The following is a 13,370-nucleotide window of genomic DNA, read 5'->3' as shown; positions in this document are numbered from 1 at the left end:
TCATCAAGACAAAGGGTGGCTACTTAAATATATTTTATATATATTATGTGTGATTAACACTTTTTTGGTTACTACATGATTCCATGTGTGTTATTTAATAGTTTATAATATCTTCATTATTATTCTACAATATAGAAAATAGTAAAAAAAAAAAATAATAAATAAACTGGAATGAGTAGGTGTGCCCAAACCAGTCATATTCTGTTTTTTAATTTTTTTTTATACATATGCAAAAATATCTAAAAACTTGTTTTCGCTTTATCGTTATGGGGTATTGTGTTATTATTGATGAGGGTAACAAATTATGTAATCCATTTTTGAATAAGGCTGTAAAGTATCAAAATGTGGAAAAAGTCAAGAGGTCTGAATACTTTCCGAATGCACTGTATCTACAATATGTCAATTTCCTCGTACCTGTCACGCCCTGGTCTTAGTATTTTATGTTTTCTTTATTATTTTGGTCAGGCCAGGGTGTGACATGGGTTATTTATGTGGTGTGTTTTGTCTTGGGGTTTTTGTAGGTTATGGGATTGTGGTATAGTATAGTAGTCTAGGAAAGTCTATGGTTGCCTGGAGTGGTTCTCAATCAGAGGCAGGTGTTTATCGTTGTCTCTGATTGGGAACCATATTTAGGCAGCCATATTCTTTGAGTGTTTCGTGGGTGATTGTTCCTTTCTCTGTGTTTGTTTGCACCAGATAAGGCTGTTTAGGGTTTTCACGTTACGTTTATTGTTTTGTATTGGTCATTATTATCTTTATTAAAGATGTATCGAAATAACCACGCTGCATTTTGGTCCTCCTCTCTTTCGACGGAAGAAAACCTTAACAGTACCCCTACACATCGACTCGGTATATCGCCGAGCTGTCATTGGTCATTGTGTATTTGTTCCTTGTGTTTCTCGTGATACAATTGTTTTGTTTACAAAGCATGTGACAATTAACATTTGATTTGTTTCCGCATAAAGGATGATGTAATCCTCCTGAGGATGAGCTGGCCAATCAGCGGTCTACTGTATGAATATTTTTTATGACCAGTATAAGCCATTCTGTTGTTCGAGTATGCCCTAACCATTCCAACACAGAAAAGCTGCTTTATAACATACTTAATTACAATTTCTTGGAAGGAAAACTGCTAGTAGATACCATAGACTTCCAGTCATTCCGCTAATGCTAGTTAGCATTGGCTCTCAAAACTACCTCTAACTTCTTTCATACTGGAGAAAGAGACATCTGACTGAGGAGGTAGATAAAGGGCCTCATTTCCAAAATCCCGAAGTATCACTTTAATTATAGGTCATATTTAATAGAAATCTGGAAACACTGGAGAGTTAGTTACTCTAAAGGCCATTCCTCGTTAGTGACATGGTACTCGTTGACACCTTGAAACACTAGTAGAACTGAACAACATGGATAAGACAAAGTATTATGTCATAACAGTAGACAAGTGCATTTTGCAATTATGTTATATACACTACCGGTAAAATAATCAAAAACGAATGGTATTTTTGTTTAAATACAGAATCAGTTGTGACGCTATGGTCATAAAGACAACGCAATTGTGTTTGCTGTATACTTTAAAATAAGGGCTAAGGGTGGAAAGGGTTAAAAGTTTCCTTGCTCGTTCAGTAGGTGAGGGGGAGAGGAAAGTCGTGTCTCACAGACACTCCCCCCTTTAGCTATTGATTTCCCCCTGCGTGATTCTCCAAGACGATGTAGACCAGATCATTGCAAAGAGCCACAGCTCTCTAGACATGCCTGCACGATACATAGACAGTGTATAGAGAGAATAGGAGTGAGTGGAATGAACGGTGGTAGGCTCTATATCTCATTCTGGGGAAACCTCTGCGCATATAATATGCTGGTGATAAAGTTAAACAGGATAGTCGTATATTCTATCTGTATTTGGACAAAAAAAACGACCTGATAATGGACAAAAAACGAATGGATGACATACAACTTCAAGCTCGAGATGATAGTGAATAGGCTGACGGTTGCATTCCCTTACCACAAAGACGCACTGTTTCAGAAGACTGAAGAGCTCCAGGATACAGTAAATTCAACTGATGTATTTTACCTTAATTGTGAAATTCACAGTTATTGGCACTGAATACTATATTCCTGAAACTACAATATATTCATGGGTTAGGTGTAAAATATGGAATCAGTCAGCATTTTAAGGTGAGTAATTAGATTGTTTTTTTCATTCAAAATAATCTTTATCACGCGCGCCTAGGCCAACGAATATTGCATCACATACTAGTTGACATCGACAGAGAAGAGTTGATGACGGATCCCAGCTAGCACATAACGTTCTGAGAACCATAGGTTTCTTCAAGCTTGGTGAGAGCGTGGTTGACCTATGGTTATATTACATACAACCTTTCTGGGAATGGTGCAGGAGAGTTGCTTGGCTTTGGAACAATCTCAGCACAAAACAAAAAAAATCTTGGTATTTAATTACTTTACAGTACAGTTCCTCCAGCATTCTGAGATTCTGCAATTATAAAATGTTTAGCAAAATCAACAATTCCCTGCATATTATGCGAGGGTGTGCAAATTTGACCAAATCACCACACTATTTCCACATAAAAACAGTCAAATAATCGCAATATTATTGCATAAAACTGACCCATCACAGCAATACAAAAAGAGGGCTGATAATTTCAACCAGTCACCGCACCTTTACTGCATAATATGGTTCAATCAAGCCACACGTCAACACTCGTCAGGGCATTTTCACTTTGCATATTGCCAATGGAAAATGTCAGAATTGCTGCAGCAAAATCAAGCTTATTTGCCTGCAAATATCACAAAATCCTTGCAAAATCATAGACTACGCTATGGATGCAAGGACTGACCATCCATGATATACAAATTATTTTTTCATTTATGTTTTGAGGCTATATAGTGTTTTATTTTATTTTATTTACAAACATTGCAGTAAAACAAGTAAATATGTTGGGTTCTGATGGGGTATGACAGTTGAACTAAGCTCATTAGGCATTTATAAGTTATGTTATTCAAGAATCAATGGATATATATCATTAATTTAGAATTCCAAAAATTGATGTAGCAACTGCAGATTTTCCCTTTAACAGAACATTTCCTGAAGGTTCAAACATGGTTTACATTTAATTCAATTTGTGGTCATGTTCTGTGGGAATTTCAGTACTTCAGCATAACGTTTCCTACCGGTTTCTTTGTGGTTCTTTTTAAAATCATGTTCTTAAATTGTTCCGAGAACATTGAGAAACAACGTTCTTCTGTGGTAATTTCAGTACTTCAGCATAACCTTTCCTACATGCTTCTATTTTAGGCCAGGCATCACAGGCTGAAATTAAACTTTTGAATCTACCTTAAATGTTTTGATTTGTTGCTATTTTGGTTCATTAGTATTTTCAAAAAATAAACATAAAAATGTCAACAATTTATATTTTCTTTAGTTTATCATACTAAAGTCATCAACATTTTTATGAATTTCTACCACTTTAAAATGGACATACATCAATCATTTAAAAATTCACTACATTGAATTACTGTACACATAATTTCAAAACCCATTTCATAGACAATGTTTTCAAACGGTACAACATTTAGTAACTTACTTTGAAGAGATGGTTATTGGGTTTAAATAGGCTTTTGTCATGTGGTACTCTTCATTCAGTGTACTTGTCTTTAACTGCCATTTCCCAAAAGTCAGACTCTTCCCAACTCATTATTCTCAGCTTCAGAAGCATCTACATTCACCACATTTTGTATGATTATCCTTAGATATATTCTCCAGACGTGGCCAGAGAGAATTGTTTATATGCTGTAAACATTTTATTTTACACTGATCAAAATTATAAACGCCCATGTTTCATGATCTGAAATAAAAGATCCCAGAAATATTCCATATGCACAAAAAGCTTATTCCTCTCAAATTTTGTGCATAAATTTGTTTACATTGCTGTTAGTGAGCATTTATCGTTTGCAAAGGTAATCCATCCACCTGACAGGTGTGGCATATCAAGAAGCTGATTAAACAGCGTGATCATTACACGGGCGCAACTTTTGCAGGGGACAATAAAAGGCCACTCAAAAATAGGCAATTTTGTCACACAATGCAATACCACAGATGTCTCAAGTTTTGATGGAGCATGCAATCGGCATGCTGATTGCAGGAATGTCCACCAGAGCTGTTGGCAGAGAATTTCATTTTAATTTCTCTAGCATAAGCCACCTCCAATGTTGTTTTAGAGAATTTGGCACTACGTCCAACCGGCCTCACAACCGCAGACCATGTGTACGGCATTGTGTGGGCGTTGTGTACGGCGTTGTGTACGGCAGTGTGTACGGCGGTGTGTACGGCGGTGTGTGGGCGAGCGGTTTGCTGATGTCAACATTGTTAAAACAGTGGCCCATGGAGGCAGTGGGGTTATGGTATGGGCAAGCATAAGTTACATACAAAGAAGTCAATTGCATTTTATTGATTGACAATTTGAAGGCACAAAAATACCACAACGAGACCCTCGAGGCCCATTGTGAGGCAGATGCATATCTGTATTACTAGTCATGTGAAATCCATAGATTAGAGCCTAATGAATGTATTTCAATTGACTGATTTCCTCATATGAAATGTAACTCTGTCAAATCTTTGACATTTTTGCATGCCTCCAACGCCTCCAACTCAATCATCAAGTTTACAGGCGACACAACAGGACTAAGCCTGATTACCAACAATGACAAGACAGGGAGGAGGTGAGGGCCCTAGCGGAGTGGTGCCAGGAAAATAACCTTTCCCGCAATGTCAACAAAACGAAGGAGCTGATCGTGGACTTCAGGAGACAGCAGAAGGAGCACCCCAGTATCCACATTGACCCGACTGCAGTGGAGATGGTGAAAAGCTTCAAGTTCCTCGGCGTACACATCACTGACAATCAGAAATAGTTCACCCACACAGACATTGTGGTGAAAAAGGTGCAACATTGTTTCTTCAACTTCTGGAGGCTGAAAAAATGTGTCTTGGGCCCCTAAGACCCTCACAAACTTTTGCAGATGCACCATTGAGAGCATCCTGTTGGGCTGTATCACAGCCTGGTATGGCAAGTGCAGCGCCCGCAACCACAGGGCTCTCCAGAGGATTGTGCGGTCTGCCCAACGCATCACCGGGAACACATTGCCTGCCTTGCAGGACGCCTACAGCACCCGATGTCACAGGAATGCCAAAAAGATCATCAAGGACATCAACAACCCGAACCATGGCCTGTTCAGCACGCTATCATCCAGAAGGTGAGGTCAGAACAGGTGCATCAAACCTGGGACCAAGAGACTGAAAAACAGCTTCTATCTCAAGGCCATCAGACTGTTAAATAGTCATCACTACCCGGCCCCCACCCAGTATGCTGCCCTGAACTTAATTTGTGGAATTTTTTTCCTTCTTATTAACGCGTTTGATTGAGCCAATCAGTTGTGTTGTGACAAGGTAGGGGTGGTATGCAGAAGATGGCCTTATATGGTAAAAGTCCATATGTGACCCATTTCAGGAAACTAGGCATATGTCGAAGGGCACTAGTTCAAAGGAGAGCCGTTTGAACGTTATCTTTAAAAAAAATCTAAATGCGTTTTTTGTCAGAAATGTCTTCTCGAACATGTGAACTTTCATGTGCTTTAATAACAAACTTGTTTGCCACCTGTAAATAGAAATAAAATTGTTAAATTACGACCCTAGTTGGTTTAGCCACAGAAAAAGCCAGCAACTTTCCCACTAGCCATGATTGGCAGAGATAATGAGTGGGCTGGACATGCAGAAAGATGAGTTTGGATACCATATAGCGGGCTTCTGTCTATTTGAACTGGTCAGTATGTCTAGGTAATCCTGTCTAACGTGGCTTTTTAAAAAATCTAATCAAATTGTATTAGTCACATGCGCAGAATACAACAGTGAAATGCTTACTTACGAGCCCCTAACCAACAATGCAGTTTAAAATATATACATATATATAAATATGTATAAGAATAAAAGATCAAAGTAACAAGAAATTAAAGAGCAGCAGTAAAATAACAATAGCGAGACTACATACATGGGGTACCGGTTAGTTGAGGTAGTATGTACTGTACATGTAGGTAGAGTTATTAAGGTGACTCTGCATAAAGGACAACAGAGAGTAGCGGTGTAAAGAGGGGGAGAAGGGGGGCAATGCAAATAGTCTGGGTAGCCATATGACTAGATGTTCAGGAGTCTTATGGCTTGGGGGTAGAAGCTATTTAGAAGCCTCTTGGACCTAAGATTGGCGCTCCGGTACCGCTTGCTGTGCGGTAGCAGAGAGAACTGTCTATGACTAGGGTGGCTGGAGTCTTTGGCAATTTTTAGGGCCTTCCTCTGACACCGCCTGGTATAGAGGTCCTAAATGGCAGGAATATTGGTCCCAGTGATGTACTGGGCAGTTCGCACTACCCTCTGTAGTGCCTTGTGGTCGGAGGCCGAGCAGTTGCCATACCAGGCAGTGATGCAACCTGTCAGGATGCTCTTTTCAGTCTCCTGAAGAGGGAATAGGTTTTGTTGTGTCCTTTTCACAACCTCCTTGGTGTGCTTGGACCATGTTAGTTTGTTGATGATGTGGACACCAAGGAACTTAAAGCTCTCAACCTGCTCCACTGCAGCCCCGTTGACGAAAATGGGGGCGTGCTCGATCCTCTTTTTCCTGTAGTCCACAATCATCTCCTTTGTCTTGATCACGTTGTAGGAGAGGTTGTTGTCCTGGCACCACACGGCCAGGTCTCTGACCTCCTCCCTATAGGCTGTCTCGTGGTTGTTGGTGATCAGGCCTACCACTGTTGTGTCATCTGCAAATTTAATGATGGTGTTGGAGTCGTGCCTGGCCATGCAGTCATGAGTGAACAGGGAGTACAGGAGGGGACCCTGTGTTGAGGATCAGCATGGTAGATGTGTTGTTACCTACCCTTACCACCTGTTTGCGGCCCGTCAGGAAGTCCAGGATCCAGTTGCACAGGGAGGTGTTTAGTGCCAGGGTCCTTAGCTTATTGATGAGCTTTGAGGGCACTATGGTGTTGAATGCTGAGTTGTAGTCAATGTATAGCATTCTCACATAGGTGTTCCTTTTGTCCAGGTGGGAAAGGGCAGTGTGGAGTTCAATAGAGATTGCATCATCTGTGGATCTGTTGGGGCGGTATGCAAAATGGAGTAGGTCTAGGGTTTCTAGGATGATGGTGTTGATGTGAGCCATGACCAGTCTTTCAAAGCAACGGGCAGATTACCTTAGTGTTCTTAGGCACGGGCAGTATGGTGGTCTGCTTGAAGCATGTTGGTATTACAGACTCGGACAGGGAGAGATTGAAAATGTCAGTGAAGACACTTGCCAGCTGGTCAGCGCATGCTTGCAGTACACGTCCTGGTAATCTGTCTGTCCCCGCGGCCTTGTGAATGTTGACCTGTTTAAAGGTCTTACTCACATCGGCTGTGGAGAGAGTGATCACACAGTCTTCCGGAAAAGCTGGTGATCTAATGCATGTTTCAATGTTATATGCCTCGAAGCGAGCATAGAAGTAGTTTAGCTCGTCTGGTAGGCTCGTGTCATTGGGCAGCTCTCGGCTGTGCTTCCCTTTGCAAGCCCTGCCACATCCGATGAGCGTCAGAGCCGGTGTAGTACGATTCGAGCTTAGTCCTGTATTGACGCTTTTCCTTTTTGATTGTTCATCGGAGGGCATAGCAGGATTTCTTAAAAGCTTCCAGGTTATAGGCCCACTCCTTGAAAGCGGCAGCTCTAGCCTTTAGATCAGTGCAGATGTTGCCTGTAATCCATGGCTTCTGGTTGGGGTATGTACGTACAGTCACTGTGGGGACGACGTCATCGATGCACTTATTGATGAAGCCAATGACTGAGGTGGTGCACTCCTCAATGCCATCAGAGGAATCACGGAACATATTCCAGTCTGTGCTAGCAAAACAGTCCTGTAGCTTAGCATCTGCTTCATCTGACCACTTTTTTATTGATCTAGTCACTGGTGCTTCCTGCTTCAATTTTTGCTTGTAAGCAGAAATCAGGAGGATATAATTATGGTCAGATTTGCCCAATGAAGGGTGAGGGAGACCTTTGTATGCGTCTCTGTGTGGAGTTATAGGTAGTCCAGAGTTCTTTTTCCTCTGGTTGCACATTTAACATTATGATGGAAATTTGGTCAAATGGATTTAAGTTTCCCTGCAATAAAGTTCCCGGCTACTAGGAGTGCCGCCTCTGGGTGAGCGTTTTCTTGTTTGCTTATGGCGGAATACACCACATTCAATGCTGTCTTAATGCCAGCCTCTGACTATAGGGGTATGTAAACAGCTACAAAGAATACAGATGAAAACTCTCTTGGTAGATAGTGTGGTCTACAGCTTATCATGAGATACTCTACCTTAGGCTAGCAATAGCTCGAGACTTCCTTAGATATCGTGCACCAGCTGTTATGTACAAAAATACATAGTCCGCCGCCCCTTGTCTTACCAGACGCCGCTGTTCTATGCTGCCGGTACATCGTCTAACCAGCCAGCTGTATGTTGATATTGTCGTCGTTCAGCCGCGACTCTGGGAAGCATAAGATGTTACAGTTTTTTATGTCTTGCTGGTAGTTTAATCTTCCATGTAACTCGTTGATTTTATTCTCCCAAGGATTGCACGTTTGCAAGCAGAATGTAGAGAAGTCGGGGCTTATTCGATCCCCTACGAATTCTCAGAAGGCAGCCGGCCTTTCGCCCCTCTTTCACCTTGGAATGGCCTAGTCAAAGCTAAGATCTTAATCCAATTGAGAATCTGTTGTATGACTTAAAGTTTGCTGTACACCAGTGGAACCCATCCAACTTCAATGAGCTAGAGCAGTTTTGTCTTGAAGAATGGGCAAAAATCCCAGTGGCTAGATGTACCAAGCTTATAGAGACATACCCCAAGAGACTTGCAGCTGTTATTGCTGCAAAAGGTGGCTCTAACAAAGTATCGACTTTGGGGGATGAATAGTTATGCATGCTCAAGTTTTCCATTTTTTGTCTTATTTCTTGTTTGTTTCACAATAAAAAATGATTTTGCATCTTCAAAGTGGTAGGCATGTTGTGTAAATCAAATGATACAACCCCCCCTCCAAATACATTTTAATTCCAGGTTGTAAGGCAACAAAATAGGAAAAATACCAAGGGGGTGAATACTTTTGCAAGCCACTGTATTTAATGTCATATTTTTACTACATTCGGGGAATGTTCTAAATCCACAAAATAACTATTGCATTTTGCAGCATATGATGACTCTTTGCTTCTTGAAAGTCCAATATCTGATAAACTTGACTGCTGACATGCAAAGCATTTTGGGACTGTATCAACAGTGGACTAATGAAAAAAAGTTATATTTAAGCAATGTTTTCAGAACTTTCTGAGAATGTATGGTTCTCTTTTATGCTAGTTCTTTGCAATAAAGAAATGTAAAAAAAAAAACATCCACATCAATTGTCTCTAAATTCCGTTCTCAGAAAATAAACAAAACTTTCCCTAAAAAAACACAAGAAAACTTTAGCAATGTTCAGAAAACGTTCTAAGATTGTTATTTAAAAACATATATATTCTGTTCTCAGCATCAACAAAAATCTCTCTAGCCTCTATCTTGGTTAAATGTGTTCAGGTGTGTTGGCTGCGCTTACTATTTGGCCACACCTGATCTTATGGAGTGATTGTTTCCTTTGAAATGGGTTCTGTTTGAATAGACTAAAATGTACAGCTTTGTATGCGTAACAAAACACAGCATCCTAACTCTATCCTGGTGGTGCAGTGGACAAATTCCAGTGATAGAGAACAGGAGCACACAGCTTCAAATCTCAATGATGCTGTATCAGATTTTTTTTAAACAGTTTACATGATTAATGCCTAAACAAATTAATGTCCTACCCAAAATAAGTCTTATTGGAACATTCAGTGAAGGTTTTTAGAACGTTATTCAAAAACCTCGAAATTTCGTTCTTAGAGTGTTAAGAAAACTTTCAATAATAACCACTACAAAACTTTAACAATATTTAGAAAATGTTCTCAGAATGTTATTAAATTACCTTCAAATAACCCTATAATTTGCATTGTCAGAGCATTAATAAAACCTTCCAGGAAAACTTTCTTAGAACCTTCCAGAGGAAAACGTTCTCAGAACCTCCTTGCAACCTCCAAATACATTTTCACAGAGCAAGCAAAATGTTCAGTTTTACCAGCCAGGAAATGTTTGGCTTCATTCCCACAACCAATGTGAAACCAAAACCATACGTTCCCACAACTTCCAAGGAACCAAATGTGCTAGCTGGGATCATAGCGTTTTTTTTATAGCTTTAGGCTACATTATTTATTTCATCATTAGAGCGGACTGTTTATCAAATTGGCTGGCTCCTGTTTCACAGAGGTGTCGTAATGTTAGCTGCCTTTCTCTGGGAAATTTGACAGTTATGTTGCGCACTGTCGACGCCACTGCCAACAATGCATCCGGTGGAAATATTACTGCCAGGGCATAGACATTGGCACAGAGATCTTTCATTTCAATGGGAACAGGCTTCAATTTAGAGACCTACCTCAACTCACTGTAATTCAGTAAATTGTGAACTGCTGACATCCTATATTTTTGTGCTAATCCTTAAGGTGTAGTCAGGGTTTTCTCTGTTTTGTTTTCAATATGACTAAAATGTATTTTTCTCTCTCTGTACACCACACTGATTGACAGACTCAACAGGTTGACCACTGAAAATTAAGATGGCCCACCATTTCCTAGCTAACAAAATCTCTATGCCAGACGACCCCATCTGCAGAAACTCACCGAAAGTCCCAAAAAGTGCCATGAAAATGCCAACATCAACCTCCGAGAAAGTCCCCAAAGAGAAATCCAACAACAACAAGAAGGACTGTAGCGTCGTCGTGACGACTGTCCCGTTAATCAACGAGATGCAGCTGACAGCGGCCACAGGTGGGGCGGAGATGTCGTGCTACCGGTGCACAGTGCCATTCGGCGTGGTGGTCCTCATTGCCGGTATTGTGGTAACTGCTGTGGCGTACATGTTCAACTCACACGGCTCCACCATCTCGGTGCTGGGGCTGGTTCTGCTGTCAGCCGGGCTGGCTCTGCTGGGGTCCAGTACCGTCTGTTGGAGGGTCCGGCTGGGGCGGAAGAAGGACCGGAGGAGGGAGAGTCAGACGGCCCTCATGTCCAACCATGGTGTCTGTGTGGTCTGAGCCCTGAGGGAGATAGTCACTGTTAAAAAGAAGTTTGAACAATTTGAAGTTTGAATGAAGAGGTAATGAACAGAGACTACTAGAGAGAGATGAGGGATGTCAGAGGTGGTTGGGTATGAAGGACTCACACATTGTCCAAAACAGATGCTTAGCTGAAGGACTAGAATGGCCTAGAAATACAATCTGTACTGTAGGTAAGATCCTATCTGTAAGGACTAGAGTGGCCTACAAAGACTGGCAGGTAGCCTAGCAGTTAAAAGAGTGTTGAGCCAGTAACCAAAAGGTTGCTGGTTTGAATCCCTGAGCTGACTAGATGAAAAATATGTTGCTGTACCCTTTAGCAAAACAAGTACAACCCTAATTACCTATTCAGTTGATATACTGCCTAGAGATCTAGATGAACACAATTGTTCATCGGGGGGGGGGGGGGGATGTTGTAACTTTAATGTGTTACAGAGTTAATGTTTAAGTTTATTCATCCTCCCCCCCGATGAACAATTGTGTTCATCTAGATCTCTAGGCAGTATATCAACTGAATAGGATAAGAGTGTCTGCTAAATTACAAAAAAAATGTAAAGTCTGGTGATTTGTTCTCCCTGGTCATTTGGGAAGACCAAGACTGATCATGAAGATGGAATAACCAAATTATTGGCGAGGAAGGATGGAGTAGGGTAAATTTGCCCCTAGATTCTGATCTTCAGGCTTTTTTCATTTTCCTTACTAATGGTTAAGGTTAGGATTGGGGTAGAGGAAGCTGATCCTAGATCTGTACTTAGGGGAAACTTCACCCTGGAGCAGAAAGGATAGTTGCACGGAGGACCATGATTCTCCATTCTACTATACTCATGCATGTCATGTGATGCATCTGTGACTCTATGGCTGCTCAATTGATGTTTCAAGTGAACATTTCATAGGTACTTAATGTTATGTCTTAGATATGAAGACAGTAGCTGACTTTACAGGGTCAAATCACCCTTTATTACTGCGTAAAGTGAACCTAGGAAGTGATTGCCTAAATTAAGTCAATGTATCTCAAGTTCGATATGCATGATTTTTTATGCTTCCAATGTACTTTTGTAACTGCCTATTATGCCTATTATTGATTAATTTGATACAGTTTGTGCCAAATGTACAGTTTTTCATTGTTAGTATAGTACAAGACCATAGCTGTGGCAAAGCAAGTTGTGGTTTCATATGTACCATTGTACTCTGGTAAAGTTGCATTTTCATGATATTTATGACAAATCTGTTGATATATATTTGGAATATTTGTGCCACTACACTTAAGATGTTAAATCCATGTGCCAATAAATCTGTCAATCAACCAATAAATCAATCAACCAATCAAATGACATTTTATTCGTATATATCCCTATTAACAAAAACATCAGTATCAGTAACTAAGACTAAGCCATTTCACATTGCTCTCTGCATATTGTATTTCTAAATCAAGTTTGGGGAGTTTGAGGGGACTGGACAGTGGTAGTGGGGTGGAGCAGTGGGGGTAGTTGTATTTATAGTGTGTGTTTACGTTGCTTAGCATCCTTCTAACGCCAACGGAGATAATCAAATCATTGGGTTGCGTCACTGTGGGGCTACCGGCTACAACACGTTGTCGCTTCCAAGGCTCTAACTTTATCTCCACTGGAATGGAGCATACAGGGAATGCTATGGGAAGAGAGGGGGGCAGAGAGCGGGGGGCAGAGTGAGCAAGGAAGAGAGAGAGAGAGAGGCAGAGAGAGAGAGAGAGGGGCAGAGAGGGGGAGGAAGAGAGAGCCATAGGGAGAGAGGGAGAGAGAGAGAGAGAGAGAGAGAGCGAGAGAGGCAGAGAGGGGGAGGAAGAGAGAGGCATAGGGAGAGAGAGAGAGAGAGTATTGCATCACTCTGACACCGGAACTGTAGATCCAACAGTCATCACTTTGAGAGTTCTCAATAAATACACAAGGGAGTATTCTCTTACAATCCACATAAACACACACACAGTCCCAGTACTTGACGTAACTGTGGAGGATGAAATAGACGTAGGCGATGAAATGTGCAATGATACAGTAGTAGAAAATTAAGTCATGATGTCCATTGGCATCATGACTTAATATAGAGCACTACTTTTGACCACTTGTGCACTACATGAAGGGGGGGGGGGGGG

At 41.1% G+C, this 13,370-nt stretch overlaps 1 protein-coding gene across 1 annotated transcript; it reads left to right on the top strand.

Annotated features, from left to right (window-relative positions):
• Positions 1-1,678: 1,678 nt before the first annotated feature.
• LOC110502768 (transmembrane protein 100) lies at positions 1,679-12,573 on the top strand. Its single transcript, XM_021581038.3, has 2 exons — positions 1,679-2,178; positions 10,719-12,573. Exon 2 carries the CDS (start codon positions 10,748-10,750, stop codon positions 11,222-11,224), a length of 477 nt encoding a protein of 158 aa, XP_021436713.3. The 5' UTR covers positions 1,679-2,178; positions 10,719-10,747; the 3' UTR covers positions 11,225-12,573.
• The last annotated feature ends 797 nt before the right edge of the window (positions 12,574-13,370 follow it).

The sequence above is a fragment of the Oncorhynchus mykiss genome, chromosome 23 (assembly GCF_057628025.1).
Source record: "Oncorhynchus mykiss isolate SJ-2025 chromosome 23, ASM5762802v1, whole genome shotgun sequence".
In the NCBI taxonomy this organism is placed as follows: domain Eukaryota; kingdom Metazoa; phylum Chordata; class Actinopteri; order Salmoniformes; family Salmonidae; genus Oncorhynchus; species Oncorhynchus mykiss.
This window is presented reverse-complemented; position numbering and strand designations above follow the sequence as displayed.

Coding starts and splice junctions, on each gene's coding strand:
- LOC110502768 (XM_021581038.3), top strand. CDS start 10,748: ATGGCCCACCATTTCCTAGCTAACAAAATCTCTATGCCAGACGACCCC.